The sequence below is a fragment of the Cherax quadricarinatus genome, chromosome 68, assembly GCF_038502225.1.
Source record: "Cherax quadricarinatus isolate ZL_2023a chromosome 68, ASM3850222v1, whole genome shotgun sequence".
NCBI classification, from domain to species: domain Eukaryota; kingdom Metazoa; phylum Arthropoda; class Malacostraca; order Decapoda; family Parastacidae; genus Cherax; species Cherax quadricarinatus.
Window position 1 is genome coordinate 21,659,779 of NC_091359.1, and position 20,983 is coordinate 21,680,761.

The 20,983-nt window shown below is 39.0% G+C and overlaps 1 protein-coding gene across 5 annotated transcripts in view; it reads right to left on the reverse strand.

Moving 5' to 3' along the window:
• The window catches only part of LOC128697671 (protein arginine N-methyltransferase 1-like), a 58,445-nt gene that overhangs the window by 14,053 nt on the left and 23,409 nt on the right, over positions 1 to 20,983 (reverse strand). For all 5 annotated transcript variants that reach the window (XM_070099767.1, XM_070099765.1, XM_070099768.1 and 2 more), the window contains one exon: positions 6,769 to 6,883. In XM_070099767.1, the coding sequence (XP_069955868.1) occupies positions 6,769 to 6,883 (115 nt within the window). The remainder of the gene's footprint in view (positions 1 to 6,768; positions 6,884 to 20,983) is intronic.

Sequence of the window (20,983 nt, forward strand, 5' to 3'; positions counted from 1 at the left end):
TATTCACTATCATCACCATTGCTAACATCTGAGTCCTGGATATGGGAAAATATTAGTTTCCTCTTTTGCTCTGGTACAACTGAACGTGAACAAGACGGCCCAGCACCAGAGGTGGAAGGTTAAGAGTCATTTGGATTTTCCTCACTATTACCGATATTATGGTCATTAGTTTCAGTCACAACCTCATCAAAACCTTGAAAGTCATCTTCACTGGTACCTCCATCTGTATTAGAACTGTCACTGGGGAACAAAAGTGTTCCAATTCACCAAGGAGTGAGGTGTTTCTTACCGCGAGGCATGGCGAACAAAGTGTACTAAAATGTCGTTCCCACAATGCATCACTGGGTCTCCGATTTTTTTCCTACTGCGCACAATGACCACGCAGATCCATTCTCTCACATCTAGGCCTACCACCCTTTTCCCGCTTGATCTGAAGGCGCTAGAATTTATGTGTACTAGTACGTCCCTGAAAGGGTTAACTGAGTAAATTGCCATAATCTCTTGCTCACTGATAAATACACGTTGTTCAAGGCCAGCAATTAATAGATCACACATTTTCACCATATCGCCTATGGGGACTTTTTCACCTGTGTTCACAATGTCATCATCACCATCACTACTATTCTCATTTTCATTTGTATTTAACACTATTTCAGCAATTTCACTATCACTCAAGGAATGCACAACAAGTGCATCATTGTCAATGTTCAGCATTTCTTTAATGTCAGCTTCCTGTAACTTATTTACACTTTCGTCCAATAAATTTTTGGTGTAAGTTATGAGGACTGATATCATCTTCTCATCAGTGACACGAAATCCTTCAAAGTCTTCATCTGTAGGTTCATTTACATCAAACATCGTTTTATGCCAAAGTCTGTGCCAAGCATTTGTTAATGTTGACTTATCAACATCCTTCCAAGCATTAACAATTGCATTAACAACAGTGGTAGTTCAACACCATATTCTTCAGTAAGATGCCCCACTGACACACCACGATCAAGCTTCTGCAGTAATTCTACTTTCTGCGTTATTGATAATGTCAGATGCTTCCTTCTTTTTCTCACTGTTACCCATTGGGGTATCTGCAGTTCTTTTTGGCATTTTCACAGTGAAATTAACCCTTTGACTGTTTCAGCCGTATATATACGTCTTACGAGCCAGTGTTTCGGACGTACAGTGGACCCCCGCATAACGATGGCATCACATAGCGATTAATCCGCATACCGCTTGCTTTAATCGCAAAAATTTTGCCGCGCATACCGCTTAAAAACCCGCTCACCGATTTTCGTCCGAGACGCGTCCAATGTGCGCCCTCAGCCAGCCTCACATGTGCCGCCCGTGCCATTGTTTACCAGCCAGCTTCCGCGGTAACATCCAAGCATACAATCGGAATATTTCGTATTATTACAGTGTTTTCGGTGCTGTTTCTGGAAAATAAGTGACCATGGGCCCCAAGAAAGCTTCTAGTGCCAACCGTACACCAATAAGGGTGAGAATTCCAATAGAAATGAAGAAAGAGATCATTGATAAGTATGAAAGTGGAGTGCGTATCGCCGACCTGGTCAGGTTGTACAAGAAACCCCAATCAACCATTGCTACTATTGTGGGCACCAGAAAGGCAATCAAGGAAGCTGTTCTTGCCAAAGGTTTAACTGTGTTTTCGAAACAAAGATCGCAAGTGATGGAAGATGTTGAGAGACTCTTATTGGTGTGGATAAATGAAAAACAGCTAGCAGGAGATAGCGTCTCTCAAGCGATCATATGTGAAAAGGCTAGGAAGTTGCATGAGGATTTAATTAAAAAAATGCCTGCAACTAGTGATGATGTGAGTGAATTTAAGGCCAGCAAAGGTTGGTCTGAGAGATTTAAGAAGCGTAGTGGCATACATAGTGTGATAAGGCATGGTGAGGCTGCCAGTTCGGACCACAAAGCGGTTGAAAAATATGTGCATGAATTCAAGGAGTACATAGACAGTGAAGGACTGAAACCTGAACAAGTGTTTAATTGTGATGAAACAGGCCTGTTTTGGAAGAAAATGCCAAGCAGGAACTACATTACTCAGGAGGAAAAGGCACTCCCAGGACATAAGCCTATGAAAGACAGGCTTACTTTGTTGATGTGTGCCAATGCTAGTGGTGATTGCAAAGTTAAGCCTTTATTAGTGTATCACTCTGAAACTCCCAGAGCGTTCAGGCAAAAGAATGTCCTCAAGGATAATTTGTGTGTGCTGTGGAGGGCAAACAGTAAGGCATGGGTCACTAGGGACTTTTTCTATAACTGGTTACACCATGCATTTGCCCCCAATGTGAAAGATTACCTAACTGAAAAGAAATTAGAACTTAAGTGCCTCCTGGTGTTAGACAATGCCCCTGGTCATCCTACAGACGTGGCAGAGCGACTTTATGGGGACATGAGCTTCATTAAGGTGAAGTTTTTGCCTCCTAATACCACTCCTCTCCTGCAGCCCATGGACCAGCAGGTTATTGCAAACTTCAAAAAACTGTACACAAAAGCTCTGTTTGAAAGGTGCTTTGTAGTGACCTCAGAAACTCAACTGACTCTAAGAGAGTTTTGGAGAGAGCACTTTAATATCCTCAATTGTGTAAACCTTATAGGTAAGGCTTGGGAGGGAGTGACTAAGAAGACCTTGAACTCTGCTTGGAAGAAACTGTGGCCAGAATGTGTAGACAAAAGGGATTTTGAAGGGTTTGAGGCTAACCCTGAGAGGATTATGCCACTTGAGGAATCCATTGTGGCATTGGGAAAGTCCTTGGGGTTGGAGGTTAGTGGGGAGGATGTGGAAGAGTTGGTGGAGGAGGACAATGAAGAACTAACCACTGATGAGCTGATATATCAACTTCAAGAGCAAGAGGCCAGACCTGAGGAAACTGGTTCAGAGGAGGGGAGAGAGAAATTGAAGAAGTTGCCTACTACAAAGATTAAAGAAATCTGTGCAAAGTGGCTTGAAGTGCAAACCTTCATGGATGAAAATCACCCTCACACAGCTAATGCAAGCCGTGTTGGCAACCTGTACACTGACAATGTTGTGAAACACTTTAGGGAAGTCATAAAGGAACGAGAGGTACAGGCCACTATGGACAGATATGTTGTGCGAAAGAAGTCCAGTGACTCTGAAGCTGGTCCTAGTGGCATTAAAAGAAGAAGGGAAGTAACCCCAGAAAAGGACTCGACACCTCAAGTCTTAATGGAAGGGGATTCCCCTTCTAAACACTAACACTCTCTCTCCCCTCCTCCCATCCCATCAATCATCACCAGATCTTCAATAAAAGTAAGTGTCATGTAAGTGTGCATGCCTTTTTCAGTTTGTGTGTATTAAAATTAACATTTCATGTGGTAAAAAATTTTTTTTTTCATACTTTTGGGTGTCTTGCACGGATTAATTTTATTTCCATTATTTCTTATGGGGAAAATTCATTCACATACCGATTATTTCGCATAACAATTACCCCTCTTGCACGGATTAAAATCGTTATGCGGGGGTCCACTGTATATATACTCAATAATTATAGCGGCTTCAAATCAAGCAGGAGAAAGCTGGTAGGCCCACATGTGAGAGAATGGGTCTGTGTGGTCAGTGTGCACTGTATAAAAAAAATTCCTGCAGCACGCAATGCATAACGAGAAAAAAAAACTCCGACCGTGTTTTTGGATTAAAACGCCGACTTTGAGGTGTATTTTCGTATAATATTTATGGTCATATTCTCATTTTCTTGGTCTCATTTGGTAGAATGGAAAACGTATTACAGAAATTGAGATGATTTTGATTAGTTTCACAATGAAAACAACCTTGAAATTGAGCTCAAAGTAGCGGAAATGTTCGATTTTTACCAATGTTCAAGAGTAAGCAAATCACACCACACGTCCAATACACATCAACTGGGAAGTCTAATATTCTTTCACTAGTGCACTGATATTATTTATACCATTTTTACAATAATGCAGTTGTCTGCCTAACAGTAAATCTTCTGTTTTTTTGTGTGAATAAAAAATCAAAATAGAAAGCAAGAGTAATAAAAGAGGGGCCTGGAGATGTGACTAATGAACAGAGGATATGTTATTTTAGTGCCAAGAATGTCTGCATTGTTTATTCTGGACCCTACTTTGAAATTGGCATCTTTTTTAATTTGCGTGAAATTGGCCAAATTGCCAATTTCTGACCACTTTATTGGGTAGTTGAAATCAGAAAATGGGCAGTTTCTTGTGCTCAATTGATAGAAAAGATGGAGATCTAAAGAAATAGCTATGAGTTTGGTTCACCGGAACAATAGAATTAGCCGAAAATAAGGCTCAAAGTCGGAGAAATCACCGATGCGTATAAATCGCCAAGATCGCTAACTTCGCTGGAGTGTAATTCCGTAAGTTTTCGATCAAATTTTGTACTTTTGGTGCCATTAGCATCGGGAAAAGATTCTCTATCATTTCATAAGAAAAAATAATTTTTTTCCCCCAGAATGACAGTTTCAGAAATGGGCTTGCAAACAGTCAAAGGGTTAAACACAGTCACAAAATAAAAAAGCAAAAACAAAATATCAGCAAACAGCAGATGCACGTGTGAAGATTACAAGCGCTGAGACACAACTGACGCCTGCCACTTTGGCTGCCGGTGCTGGGTCACATCGCCACGTGGCGGCATTGGAGTTATGTAGGGAAGACTGACGCTCCACACTCCACGAAAAACTTAAGTTTTTGGAACTTTTCAAATTTCAGAATTTCAGATAAAGGGATGTGGACCTGTACCACTACATTAGCAAAATATCTAGAACAGTATTTTAGCCATTTCCAATTTATATTCAGAGATAACTGATGGAATTTTATCAGTCTCATGCTGGGTGAAATTGCTGCAACATGAAAAATTATATTTTAGGAACTTGTTTAGCCATTCTTTGGCTTAATGCCTTAACATTTGTCAAAACTGCTGAACTGTCAAACTCTTGCAACATAGTCAGAAGACAAGAATATCTGCCAATTTTAGACATTATGGCAATCTAGACATTTTGTTTAAACTGAAAGCATCACTGATACTATCACTGAACCATATATGGTTGAGAATGACCCAGAATGAATGCCAGGAGTTGCATACATTGAGTTGCCACTCCTGTATTAACAGGCAACCTCTACTAGTATTTCTGACAAAATTATTTAATTTGTATTGGGTAGCATGACAGCCATCATGGCATTGTCACTGGTGTTTATGCTAAGAACCATATCATCTCTTATCCCTCCAGAGAAAAATTTTGACTGGGGAAAATATTTCTAAAAAAATTCTTGGCTCTTAACCCGTAAACGGTCCAAACGTATATATACATTTTTTCAACATTTAAAAGTATGTAAAAAAAAGTAGATCTTCTTTTTTATTTTTTACATTTGAAAATGTGTAAAAAAACTTTGATCTACTTTTTTTTTGTTACATTTGAAAATATGTAAAAAAAACGTAATCTACTTTTGTAGCACTACACATGTGAACGTAGATCTGCTTGGACCGTTTATGGGTTAATCCCAGATTGGACATGTGGAAGAAAGTACCTCATTGCAATCCTCACACCCCATCCTTCCCACATGAAAAAGTAATGTAGCATCATGGGGTTAAAAAAGCTCTAAATATGGTGCCAATCATCCTTCCCTTATGCAACTGTTGTGTGAGAATGGTTATAACTGTGCTGCAGCAGTAAAAGCACAGAGCATAATGAAAAATGGGTCAATTAAAAGCCAACAAAAACCAATTTTCAGTGTTCCACACTTTCAATTGAGCCATTCTTCATTATGTTTGGTGCTTTTACCACTGCAACGCCATTATCGCCATTTTCGTACATCAGTTGCATAAGGGAAGGACGACCAGCACCATATTTAGAGCTGTATAAACAGAGCCCTCCTGTAAACCAAATGGGACACTGCAACAAGATCCAACAGGGCTTTACTGTTTACAGTCAAGAAATTTTTAATCTTACAGAGCAGTAAACCCAGCAAAATACAGGGCAACCTCAGTACTCGAACAGCTCCATATGGGAACAGCTCCATACTCGAACAATTTGGTATTTGAACGCGCTGTTAGGTAAACAAGTTGCTCGGTAGTCAACTGTTTGCTTGACACTCAACCAAACACAACCTGCCAGAGCTTCATAAACTATTTCGTGTTTCTTTGCATTTTTTATATTTATATAAACAAGTCACCATGGGACTTAAGAGGGTTAGTGATAACAGCCAACCAAAAAGAAAATTGGTTGGGAAAAATTCGATTTGTACTCGAACAGACTGGCACTTGAACAGACTTCTGGAACAAATTAAGTTCAAGTAATGAGGTTCCACTGTAAAATCAGCAGTACTGTATTTAAGTAAATGAAGCACAAAAAACTAACCAATATCCCAAACCCCTCCTTTAAAGTGCAGGCATTGTACTTCCCATTTCCAGGACTCAAGTCTGGCTAACCAGTTTCCCTGAATCCTCTCACAAAATATAACCCTGCTCACACTCCAACAGCTCATCAGGTCCCAAAAACCATTCATCTCTAATCACTCCTATCTAATATGCTCACACACACTTGCTGGAAGTCCAAGCCCCTCGCCCACTAAACTTCCTTTACCCCCCCCCCTCCAACCTTTTCAAGGACGACCCCTACCCCGCCTTTCTTCCCTAAAGATTTATATGCTCTCCAAGTCATTCTACATTGTTCCATTCTCTCTAAATGACCAAACCACCATATGGTCCTTAATTTTTTGCCCTGCAGGGCTATACAATTTAGTGTACGTCACCTGTGCCTGCTCCAACATCCATGACAATCTTGTCATTAAACAAGTGCTTGTTGTTGTTGATAGCATCAGCATATGCTTTAGTCCGGGGGGAATCACTAACCATCAATCTGTGGATCTGTAAAGAGCAATATTTAGGTGAATACAAATAGGAAGTAAATCTATCTTGCATTCACACAGTATGTGTTGGGTGTGGCTTATTTTTCACATGTACATTATACATTCTCAAGAAAAAATGTAATAGTAAAGACAAATGAATTTTCTTTTTGTAAATAAAACTAATGGAAGCACAATAATTAACAGCTTCATAAAGTACAATATTATATGACAAATATATTTATCAATGTTTTTAAACAACCATGGTAAAAGGAGTCTTACTCAGGAACTCTCCAAGTGATTTTCAGCACTGTATGATCCTGGTGGGCTTAGCACTTAGTGTTGATTTTAATAATAATATAAGTGATTTCATAGAAAACAGTTTGTACAATGGTCCTGAGGGCACATAAATGTTGAAGGCATGCATTAATGGCACCTGGAGTTTACCTATAGAGAGTTCTGGGGGTCAACGCCCCCGTGGCCCGGTTTGTGACCAGGCGTCATGGTGGATCAAGGCCTGATCAACCAGGCTGTTACTGCTGGCTGCACGCAATCCAACGTATGAACCACAGCCCGACTGGTCAGGTACCAACTTCAGGTGCTTGTACTGTACTGTACATTAACCCTTTCAGGGTCCAAGGCCCAAATCTGGAATCACGCACCAGTGTCCAAGAATTTAAAAAAAAAAAATTTGTTATTTTTTCTTATGAAATGGTAGAGAATCTTTTTGTGAAGGTAATAAAACAAAAAGTACGAAATTTGGTGGAAAATTGACGAAATTATACTCTCGCAAATTTTGATGTCAGCGATATTTACGAATCGGCGATTTTGCCGACTTTGACTCCCATTTTAGGCCAATTACATTATTCCAATCAACCAAATTCTTAGCTATTTCACTAGTATTACTTCTATTCTATCGATTGAGCACAAGAAATCGCCAAGTCAACTGTTTCAACTACAAAATAAAGTGATCGGAAATTGTTAATTTGGCCAATTTAACACAAAGTTCAAAATATTCCAATTTCAAAATAGGGTCCAGAATAAACAATGTAGGCATTCCTGGCACTAAACTAACATTTCCTCTGTTCATTAGTTATGTTTTGAGGCTTTACAAATAAATTCCATTTTGATTTTTTATTCACATAATGAATTTTTATTCACACCAAAAAATAGAAGATTTACTGTTATGCAATACTGTAATAATTGTATAAATATCATCACCATATTTGTGAATGTATATTAGACCCACCAGCTGGTGTGTATTAGACGTGTGAGGTCGTTTGTTTACTCTTGAATATCGGCAAAAATTTAACATTTCCGCTACTTTGAGCTCAGTTTCAAGCCATTTCCAGTGCTAAAACCAATCAAAATCATCTCTATTTCTGTAATATGTCTTCCATTCTATCAAAGGAGACCAAAAAATCGCAAATACAATTATAAAAAACATACGATAAAACACTGCAAAGTTGCTGTTTTAATCGAAAAATCATGATTTCAGTTTTTTTCTCTCATTATACACAGTGTGCTGCAGGATCTGTTTTATGTGGTGCACACATACCACATAGATGTATTCTCTCATATCTAGGCCCAAATGTACCACTCACAGTTTATCAGAGTGAGCTGAGCTCATGGCGTAGATCTACGGTTTGGACACTCACCGTAAAGCCGTAGATCTATGGGATGGACCCTGAAAGGGTTAAGCAGATTTTCACTTAGGTTAATACAATACTGTAGGGTCAGTGTAATTTATTTCTACTGGGATTCTTAACCCTTAAACTGTCCAAACGTAGATCTACATTCTCTCGTGCAGCGCTCCAAATATTTTGAAAAAAAAAAAAATAATTAAAGAGGGCAATTTTCTGTGTGTTATAAGACCCCCCCCAAAAAAAATAGAACCAGTACTTACCAAGATATAAGACCGCGAAGTTGGTGCTGGATGCTAACCTGACAGCAACATGGAGTCCTGCCGCTTGCGATACTCAAAGGCAGTTCAAGTACTGCTCCATTTGAGTATCAAACAAGTTCTTCCCAACCAATTTTCTGTTTAGTTGGCTGTTATCACTAATCTTCGTAGGACCCATGGTGACTTATTTATACAAATACATATCATAAAAAATGCAAATAAACATGAAATAGCTTACAGCGAAGTTCTGGCAGGTTGTATTTGTTTGATTGAGTGCTGAGCTTTGTCCGAGTAGGGAGGTGGTCGTATACCGAGGTTCCACTGTACTGAAGGGCCCTGCTTTACGGCGTTCCATTAATATGGACATTTCAAATTATGACCAAAACTCGCTATACGGCTCCCCCCACTTGACTTTCTAATATGGTCACCGCGCCCCACCCGGTTTGTTTACATTCTCCATGAGCTCCGTAAACACCAAGTCTCTCTATTATGTCTGGAAACTCCAAAATTTCAAGTGTTTTTAAAAGTTATTTCATATTTTATATGTACTCTGATAATTATACTTATACACAAATAACCCGTACATAAAAGAGAGAAGCTTACGGCGACGTTTCAGTCCGACTTGGACCATTTACAAAGTCACACTAAACAGAAGTGGAGCAGGACGGCTATATATAGGCAGGAAGAGGTGGTGGTAGTAGTAGTAGTAGTACAAGAATGGTATATAATACCAACAAGATGAAATTAAGACATGTACCTAAATAAACTTACACACTGTTCTGGCATGCAGGTACACACTAAAATCAGTAAAAGTGTCTTATGCCTCAAAATGTCATATTAGTAATGATAATACAGTGGACCCCCGCATAACGATATTAATCCGTTCCTGAGAGCTCAATGTTATGCGAAATTATCGTTATGCAAATTAATTTTCCCATAAGAAATAATGGAAATCAAATTAATCCGTTCCTGACACCCAAAAGTACGAAAAAAAATTTTTTTACCACATGAAATATTAATTTTAATACACACAAACTGAAGAAGACATGCACAGTTACATGACACTTACCTTTATTGAAGATCTGGTGATGATTGATGGGATGGGAGGAGGAGAGAGTCTTAGTGTTTAGAAGGGGAATCCCCTTCCATTAAGACGAGGTGTCAAGTCCTTTTCGGGGTTACTTCCCTTCTTCTTTTAATGCCACTAGGACCAGCTTCAGAGTCGCTGGACTTCTGTCGCACAACATATCTGTCCACAGAGGTCTATACCTCTCATTCCTTTATGACTTTCCTAAAGTGGTTCACAACATTGTCAGTGTAATAGTCACCAGCACGGCTTGCAACAGCTGTCTGAGGGTGATTTTCATCCATGAAGGTTTGCACTTTAAGCCACATTGCACAGATTTCCTTAATCTTAGAAGCAGGCAACTTGTTCAATTTCTCTCTCCCCTCCTCCGAAGCAGTTTCCTCAGGTGTGGCCTCGTGCTGATGAAGATGATCTAGCAGCTCATCAGTGGTTAGTTCGTCATTGTCCTCCTCCACCAACTCTTCCACATCCTCCACACTAACCTCCAACCCCAAGGACTTTCCCAATGCCACAATGGATTCCTCAACTGGCATAGGATTCCCAGGGTTAGCCTCAAACCCTTCAAAATCCCTTTGGTCTACACATTCTGGCCACAGTTTCTTCCAAGCAGAGTTCGAGGTCCTCTTAGTCACTCCCTCCCAAGCCTTACCTATAAGGTTTGCACAATTGAGGATATTAAAGTGCTCTCTCCAAAACTCTCTTAGAGTCAATTGAGTTTCTGAGGTCACTACAAAGCACCTTTCAAACAGAGCTTTTGTGTACAGTTTTTGAAGTTTGCAATAACCTGCTGGTCCATGGGCTGCAGGAGAGGAGTGGTATTAGGAGGCAAAAACTTGACCTTAATGAAGCTCATGTCCCCACAAAGTCGCTCTGCCAAGTCTGTAGGATGACCAGGGGCATTGTCTAACACCAGGAGGCACTTAAGGTCTAATTTCTTTTCAGTTAGATAATTTTTCACAATGGGGGCAAATGCTTGGTGTAACCAGTCATAGAAAAAGTCCCTAGTGACCCATGCCTTACTGTTTGCCCTCTACAGCACACACAAATTAGCCTTGAGGATATTCTTTTGCCTGAACGCTCTGGGAGTTTCTGAGTGATACACTAATAAAGGCTTCACTTTGCAATCACCACTAGCATTGGCACACATGAGAAGAGTAAGCCTGTCTTTCATAGGCTTATGTCCTGGGAGTGCCTTTTCCTCCTGAGTAATGTAGGTCCTGCTTGGCATTTTCTTCCAAAACAGGCCTGTTTCGTCACAATTAAACACTTGTTCAGGTTTCAGTCCTTCACTGTCTATGTACTCCTTGAATTCCTGCACATATTTTTCAGCTGCTCTGTGGTCCGAACTGGCAGCCTCACCATGCCTTATCACACTATGTATGCCACTACGCTTCTTAAATCTCTCAAACCAACCTTTGCTGGCCTTAAATTCACTCACATCATCACTAGTTGCAGGCATTTTTTAATTAAATCCTCATGCAACTTCCTAGCCTTTTCACTTATGATCGCTTGAGAGATGCTATCTCCTGCTATCTGTTTTTCGTTTATCCACACCAATAAGAGTCTCTCAACATCTTCTATCACTTGCGATCTCTGTTTCGAAAACACACTTGAACCTTTGGCAAGAACAGCTTCCTTGATTGCTGTTTTCTTGGACACAATAGTAGCGATGGTTGATTGGGGTTTACTATACAACCTGGCCAGCTCGGAGACACGTACTCCACTTTCATACTTAGCAATGATCTCTTTCTTCATCTCTATAGTAAATCTCACCCTTATTCCTGTAGGGTTGGCACTAGAAGCTTTCTTGGGGCCCATGGTCACTTATTTTGCAGATAAAATCACCAAAACGCTGTAATAATACAAAATGTTCCAATTGTATGCTTGGATGTTACCGCGGAGGCTGGCTGGTAAACAATGCCACCTGCAGAGCATGTGAGGCTGGCTCAGGCCGCACATTAGATGCATCTCAGACGAATAGCGTTGAGCGGGCTTTTTAGCGGTATGCGAGGGAAAATCTTAGCGATAAAATGTATCGGTATGCGGATTTAACGTTATGTGATGCCAACGGTATGTGGGGGTCCACTGTACTCTAAGATAGTAAATGTGGTATTAAAACAGGTTAAGGTAATTAGACAAGTAATGGTTATTAAATGATGTCAAAAATGTTAAGAGTAAATTGTATTGATAGTAAAAATGGCAATTATTAATTTTAGTAAGTAATATCAATTGATAGTATTTAAAAAAATATGAGGTAGTAATATGGACAGAGAAAGTATCAATTCAGCTAATATTTAAGCAAACAATAGCAAATAAGAAAATTAGATAAGGTGACTTATGCTTACTAGTAAAATCACAAAATGAGGTAGTTGATTATTTAATTACTAAGAGATTGTACTATGAAATTTGAACAATAATGAAGCAAAACATACACTACATTACGTAGGCTTTTAGGTTGGACATTCAGGTATTCTCTGTAAGATTAGTATCCCTGAGAAATCGTGATAGATCATTCTCATTCGTGATTGTGTACAGTTGACCTACATTTGTTTTCCTAACTAGAATTTTCCCATCCCGTGTGAAGCATTGGTGTATTGTGTCATTATTCTCCCGCTTAAGTTTTCTGACTCTATACAGGAGGTTCTGACGTTTTTTGGTAAGACACTCGTTTATGTATACCTCTTTCTTTACTTTAATAGATGCAATAATTAAGTCTTTTTTCCTGTCATGTGAGTGGAATCTAAGCATAACACTTTTTCTACCATGGGATCCTAGTAACCTGGCTTCTTTCATTTCTGACTCTGGTACAATAACACTTGTTTGGTCCTTTATGATCTGCAGAGTAATTTCTTTACTGTTCGTTTGGTTCATATCACTGGGAAAAAGTGGACTGTTAACTATTACTGCGTCCGATAGTTTATCTTGCTCAGTTTTATCTTCTTGGAGAGCAAAGTAGTCACTGAACTGGTTATCTAAGTTGTTCTTCCATTCTTTTACTGCTTCTTCAACCTTTGTATTAAGAGATATTATTTGTTGAGTATGACTATCTATGACTGTTTGGATGGTCTTGCCACAGTTAGTCATTCCTGGTGTTGATAACTTTTGTTCAAGACTGAGGATTTTGTTCTAGAGTTGTGTCATCCTGCTGCCTTCACTCAGAGCATCATTTCTTCTAAAAATGGTGTTACACGAAAATAGGAGTGTTCCTCTTTATTTATTCTACCATATCGACACAGAGATAACTTGTACACAAACCAGACGTGTTCGCCTGGTTTGTTTACAAAACCCGCATACACCTGGTTTATTTACATAACTCTGCGAGTGTCCTCTCTCATGTACTCATTCTCTCTCTCTCTCATTTATTCGTTTTATCTTGTTTACTCACCTCTGACCCTACATTAAGAATACAAATATTTTAAGGTAAGTAATGAGTGAACTGTACAGTGGACTCTCGATCAACGATGGCATCGATTAACGATAAATCCGACTAGCGATACATTTTAACGCAAAATTTTTGCCTCGACTAGCGCTAAAAAACTTGACCAACACTATTCGTTCCGTCTGAGACGCGTCCACTTCTGGCCAGTGTTTACAAGCCAGCCAGCCACTGCGGTCGCTTCCAAGCATACAATCGGAACATTTCATATTATCACAGCCTTTTTAGTGATTGCACCTGCAAAATAAGTCACCATGGGCCCCAAGAAAGCTTCTAGTGCCAACCCTACAGCAAAAAGGGTGAGAATTACTATGGATATGAAGAAAGAGATCATTGCTAAGTATGAAAGTGGAGTGCGTGTCTCCGAGCTGGCCAGGTTGTACACAAAACCCCAATCAACCATCGCTACTATTGTGGCCAAGAAAATGCCAATCAAGGAAGCTGTTCTTGCCAAAGGTGCAACTATGTTTTCGAAACTGAGATCGCAAGTACTCAAAGATGTTGAGAGACTGTTATTGGTGTGGATAAACGAAAAGCAGATAGCAGGAGATAGCATCTCTCAAGCGATCATATGTGAAAAGGCTAGGAAGTTGCATGACGATTTAATTAAAAAATGCCAGCAACTAGTGGTGATGTGAGTGAATTTAACCCCTTCAGGGTCCAAGGCCAAAATCTGAAGTGGTGCCCCAGTGTCCAAGAATTTTCCCCCAAAAAATTTGTTATTTTTTCTTATGAAATGGTAGAGAATCTTTTTGTGAAGGTAATAAAACAAAAAGTACGAAATTTGATGGAAAATTGACGAAATTATGCTCTCGCGAATTTTGATGTGTCAGCGATGTTTACGAATCGGCGATTTTGCAGACTTTGACTCCCATTTTAGGCCAATTACATCATTCCAGTCGACCAAATTCTTAGCTATTTCACTAGTATTACTTTTCTATCGATTGAGCACAAGAAATCGCCAAGTCAACTGTTTCAACTACAAAATAAAGTGATCGGAAATTGGTAATTTGGCCAATTTAACACAAAGTTCAAAATATTCCAATTTCAAAATAGCGTCCAGAATAAACAATGTAGGCATTCCTGGCACTAAACTAACATTTCCTCGGTTCATTAGTTACGTTTTGAGGCTTCACAAATAAATCCCATTTTGATTTTTTATTCACATAATGAATTTTTATTCACACCAAAAAATAGAAGATTTACTGTTATGCAATATTGTAATAATTGTATAAATATCATCAACACATTTGTGAATGTATATTAGACCCACCAGCTGGCGTGTATTAGACGTGTGAGGTCGTTTGTTTACTCTTGAACATCGGCAAAAATTTAATATTTCCGCTATTTTGAGCTCAGTTTCAAGCCATTTCCAGTGCTAAAACCAATCAAAATCATCTCTGTTTCTGTAATATGTCTTCCATTCTATCAAATGAGACCAAGAAATCGCAAATACAACTATAAAAAACATACGAAAAAACACTGCAAATTTGCTGTTTTAATCGAAAATCGTGGTGTCAGTTTTTTTCTCTCATTATACACAGTGTGCTGCAGGATTTGTTTTATGTGGTGCACACATACCACATAGATGTATTCTCTCATATCTAGGCCCAAGTGTACCACTCACAGTTTATCAGAGTGAGCTGAGCTCATGACGTAGATCTACGGTTTGGACCCTGAACGTAAAGCCGTAGATCTACGGGATGGACCCTGAAAGGGTTAAGGCCAGCAAAGGTTGGTTTGAGAGATTTAAAGGGAAGGGAAGTAACCCCGGAAAAGGACTTGCCACCTCAAGTCCTAATGGAAGGGGATTCCCCTTCTAAACACTAAGACCATCAACACTCGCCCCTCCTCCCATCCCATCAATCATCACCAGATCTTCAATAAAGGTAAGTGTCATGTAACTGCGCATGTCTTCTTCAGTTTGTGTGTATTAAAATTAGTATTGCATGTGGTAAAAACAATTTTTTTTTCATACTTTGGGGTGTCCTACATGGATTAATTTGATTTCCATTATTTCTTATGGGGAAAATTGACTTGACCAACGATAATTTTGACTAACGATGAGCTCTCAGGAACGGATTAATAGCGTTAGTCGAGGGTCCACTGTATATGCATTTTATCGCTCTGGAATGCTTAAATGTCATAGAATATTGTGTGGGGGTGGGTTGGCCTGATATGGTAGCCTGGCTGGCTCCCATACATACCACACTTGATTTCTTACAATAAATTCAGATTCAGATTCATTTATTTCTTTGCAAGTAGTACAATGAGATTATATTTTTACAATGATGGGTTGCAGTGCAAAGAGAGCCTCTATTATGCCTTGGCATTATGGGCTGTCTTAATTCAATGGCTTACTGACTACTTATTACTAAAGAAATTATCATAGTTGTATAGTAGTTCTATTAATAATAAGTGAATCTAATTTACACAAACAAAAGGATATACAGTGGACCCTCGACCAATGATGGCATTGTCTAACGTTAAATTCGACTAACGATACATGTTAACGCTAATATGTTGCCTCGACTAACGATAAAAAAACTCGACTAATGATATTCGTTCTTGGGTACCAATTAATATCGTTAGTCGAGGGTCCACTGTATTCACGAATTCAAAAATGCTTTTTATGAAACATGATTCAGGAGTAGTTTTCAGTAGTTTACAGTATGAGACTGTTACAATTTGGTGAAGGGTAATACTGGTTTTGGTAGGTATGTATACTTCTATGTGGTAGTTTGTCAATAGATGAGCTTGTTTGTCTTGTCATGAAGTTTTAAGATTTAGGTAATTGGTAGATCTATTGGTAGTGTTAGATAATCTAGGGTGATTAGGTGGCTTTTGAGAAGAGTCTTAAATTGATTTTCAGACTGAGTTACTCTGGTATTTTCTGGTAATGAATTCCAAATTTTGGGACCCTTTATGTGCATAGAGTTTTTACACAGTGTGATATGGACATGGGGTACATAAAAAAGAGATCTGTGTCTTGTGTTATGGTCGTGTGTCCTGTTAAGATTAGAAGGGAAAAGTTTCAGTGGGGGGTTCATGTTTGCATGCACTGTTCTATGTATGTAGTAGGCACATGAATAAGTATGGATGTTCTTAATGGTGAGCAGATTTAGACTTGAATATTGATGGAGTATGCTGTCGGGCGTGGGAATTTGTTATCATTCTGACTGCTGCCTTTTGCTGGGTTATTAATGGTCTTAGGTGATTTAATGTTGTTGATCCCCATGCACAAATTCCATATGTGAGATAAGGGTAGATGAGTGAATGATACAATGCAAGGAGAGCTGATTGTGGAACATAGTATCATATCTTTGATAGTATGCCTACAGTCTTGGTTATTTGTTGTATATGTGTCTGGAACCTGAGGCGACTGTCAAGGTGGATTCCTAGGAATTTTCCCTCCGTGAGTCTTGTGACAGGTGATCCGTTTAGCATTATGTTAAGTGGAACATTTGCAGCTTTGGTTCCAAACTGAATGAAGTAGGTTTTGTCAGTATTCAGTGTAAGTTTATTAGTCATCATCCAGGCAGATATTTTCTGTAATTCGGCATTGACGGGCATTGGCAAGCATGACTGGGTTTTGGTGAGAGAAAACATATGTAGTGTCATCTGCAAATAATATGGGTTTGAGAAGCTGTGATGCATTCGGTAGGTCGTTGATGTAGATGAGAAAGAGGAGTGGTCCAAGGACGCTTCCTTGTGGGACTCCAACTGTGATTGGTTGTGTGGAAGAGTTTGCACCATTTGTGTGTACTACTCACCCTAGATTAAGACTACAGATATTTTAACCCCTTGACTGTCACAACCCCAAATCCCAAATTATATTTTCTTATGAAATGACAGAGAATCTTTTCCCGATGGTAATGACACCAAAAGTATGAAATTTGATAAAAAACTTACGGAATTACACTCTCGCGAAGTTAGCGATCTCAGCAATATTAATGAATCGGCCATTTCCCCAAATTTGAGCCCTATTTTCGACTAATTCCATTGTTCCAGTTGACCAAACTCATAACTATTTCTTTAGAACTCCATTTGTTCTATCGACTGAGTTCAAGAAACCGCCCATTTACCGATTTCAACTACCCAATGAACACTGCAGACATTCCTGCCTCTAAAATAACATTTTCTTTGCTCATCAGTCATGTCTCCAGGCCCCTCTGATATTACTCTTGCTTTCTATTTTTAATTTTTATTCAAACAAAAAATAGAAGATTTACTATTATGCAGAGTACTGCAATATTGTAATAATTGTATAAATAATGTCAACCCATTCATGACTGCATATTAGAATGGTTAGTTGGACATTTATTGGACAATGACATCATTTGTTTACATTTGAACACTGGCAAAAATCAGACATTTCCCCTACTTTGAGCTCCATTTCCAGGTTCTTTTCAGAGTAAAACCAATCAAAATCACCTCTATTTCTATATGTTTTCCATTCTATCAAATGAGACCAAGAAAACGAGAATACAACCATAAATACTATACAAAAATACAAAACAAAGTCAGTGTTTTAATTAAAAAAAAAAACGGTCGGAGTTTTTTGTTTCTCATTATGCACTGCGTGCTGCAGGATTGTTTTTTATATGGTGCACACTGACCACACAGACCCATTTTCTCACATGTGGGCCTCCCAGCTTACTCCTGCTTGGTTTGAAGCCGCTAGAACTTATGAGTATATATACGTCAAACACGGTGGCTCGTAAGACGTATACTTACGACTGAAACAGTCAAAGGGTTAAGGTAAGTAATGAGTGTACTATATGTGTATTTTACTTTTTTATTGTTTTTTAATGCCTAGTTCTATTGCTAACTTAATATATGTTAGTGTTAACTTGTTATCTAGTATTTCTATGCATTCATAAGTGGAAAAAAAGGGTTTTCCACTTTACGGTGGCAGCCTGGAACCTGACCTGACGTATAAGTGGGCTCTACTGTATAATTTTTATGTTCTAATAATTACAATTTGTAATAGTTCTTGAAGGAAATGTCCCTAGGTACACTGCAGGGAGGAGTTCTCAGTCCCATGCTATTTAATATTCTGATTAATTCTCTCCTAAATGTTCTACTGGCCTCGCCTAAACATATAATTATAAGCTATGCTGATGACATCATGATCCATACAACTGGGCATAAGAAGATGAGTACCATTCTTAATGAAGTTCAACCAATATGTAATCGACTAGGCCTCATAATATCTTCCTCTAAAACAAACATATTAACCCTTTCAGGGTCCAAGGCCCAAATCTGGAGTCACGCACCAGTGTCCAAGATATTTAAAAAAAAAAATTTGTTATTTTTTCTTATGAAATCGTAGAGAATCTTTTTGTGAAGGTAATAAAACAAAAAGTACGAAAATTGGTGGAAAATTGACGAAATTATGCTCTCGCGAATTTTGATGTGTCAGCGATATTTACGAAACAGCGATTTTGCCGACTTTGACTCCCATTTTAGGCCAATTACATTATTCCAATCGACCAAATTCTTAGCTATTTCACTAGTATTACTTCTATTCTATCGATTGAGCACAAGAAATCGCCAAGTCAAGTGTTTCAACTACAAAATAAAGTGATCGGAAATTGTTAATTTGGCCAATTTAACACAAAGTTCAAAATATTCCAATTTCAAAATAGGGTCCAGAATGAACAATGTAGGCATTCCTCCCACTAAACTAACATTTCCTCTGTTCATTAGTTATGTTTTGAGGCTTTACAAATAAATTCCATTTTGATTTTTTATTCACATAATGAATTTTTATTCACACCAAAAAATAGAAGATTTACTGTTATGCAATACTGTAATAATTGTATAAATATCATCACCATATTTGTGAATGTATATTAGACCCACCAGCTGATGTGTATTAGACGTGTGAGGTCGTTTGTTTACTCTTGAATATCGGCAAAAATTTAACATTTCCGCTAATTTGAGCTCAGTTTCAAGCCATTTCCAGTGCTAAAACCAATCAAAATCATCTCTGTTTCTGTAATATGTCTTCCATTCTATCAAATGAGACCAAGAAATCGCAAATACAACTATAAAAAACATACGAAAAAACACTGCAAAGTTGCTGTTTTAATCGAAAAATCATAATTTCATTTTTTTTCTCTCATTATGCACAGTGTGCTGCAGGATCTGTTTTATGTGGTGCACACATACCACATAGATGTATTCTCTCATATCTAGGCCCAAATGTACCACTCACAGTTTATCAGAGTGAGCTGAGCTCATGGCGTAGATCTACGGTTTGGACCCTGAACGTAAAGCCGTAGATCTACGGGACGGACCCTGAAAGGGTTAACAGGCAAATGACATCCCCCACCCATCTACTTGCAGGGTGAAAACATTAGCTACGTTAAAACTTACAGATATCTTGGCGTAGATGTACCCTTTAACAAATCCACTATACCACAACTAACTACGAAATGCAAAGATAGGATAAATACTCTAAAAGCTGTTGCTGGCTACAACCCCAACTATGGTGCTAATGTGAGAATCATGAGAATGATGTACATAGCCTATGTTAAGTTCTTAATTGATTATGCTGCTCCCATGTTAACATTAGCTAGAGAAAGTTCTATCCAACCCTTGGAGTTAATGCAAAATGACGCTCTCAGAAATATTCTTGGTTGTCCCAAATCTACAAAGGTTGTGGAGAAATTTTCTCCAGGAGGGGGGTATCAGCCCCCTTCAGTCCCTTTCAGCCCTGAGGGGCCCAGCCCTCTCAGAAGGGGCAAGCGTCTTGTTTACTGCTACAGTGAGTAATTGATCCCAGATGCAGTACCAGTATGTGACGTGTGGTCAAGCGACCGCCGCTTCGTGCAAGACTCCAGTGTTGCAAAGTGTATTTTAATAAAAGACAGTCCATCTCTTACCTTAGCAGAACAATTAAGGAAAATCCTGCTCCCACTTTATTACCATGGTAAAGATAGTGGACATTGTTGTCTATGCTTAAGACAGCAAGAATCAAACATTCTGCTTTGCTTCATGGAGGAAGTGGCAGGGAAGCAAAAGTACTAGGTCAGCTTTTCCTTTATGTGCTGGGGGCAGTGAGGACGTAGGAGGCTGTGGCGTCTTCTGATTACTTTTGACTCTACTGAGAGTGACACTGATGCCAGGATAACCAACAATGAACGATCTGTGCGTTAGTGTGAACAAAGTGTCTCACAAAACACAATAAACACTTACAGAAAAGTGTGATCAGCTTCTTCAGTGATAAGATTGTGAACAATAAAGACAAATCTTGTGGAACATAGTGTACCAGTGTGCATATTCCTAGACTATGAAAGACGTGGACATCCAAGGGCACTTCAGCTTCTATCAAGTCACCGATATCTGTCGAAGGTGTGAAGAACACCATAGCTCACGCTACTAGAGCAAGGTAGGTTGCGAATTTCTTGTAGTACGGGGGACTGCGCAGTTCTTGAGTCGCAAGGAGTTTGTAATCAACCTATAGTCGGCAGTGAGGTGCGGAGCATTGAGTCCACACAAGTACGTAATTTGTCAGCAATCAGTGAATGAAATATGCTGACATAACACCCCCTAGGGGTAATTTATAATCTTACAAATTATAAATCATTTCAGCCCGTTGAGGAATGACTTCGACAGCTTCTCAAGACCTCGTCTGCAGGGGCGGCTGTGCAGGCGATGAGCTGTCTCTCTAAGTTAAGTTTTCCCT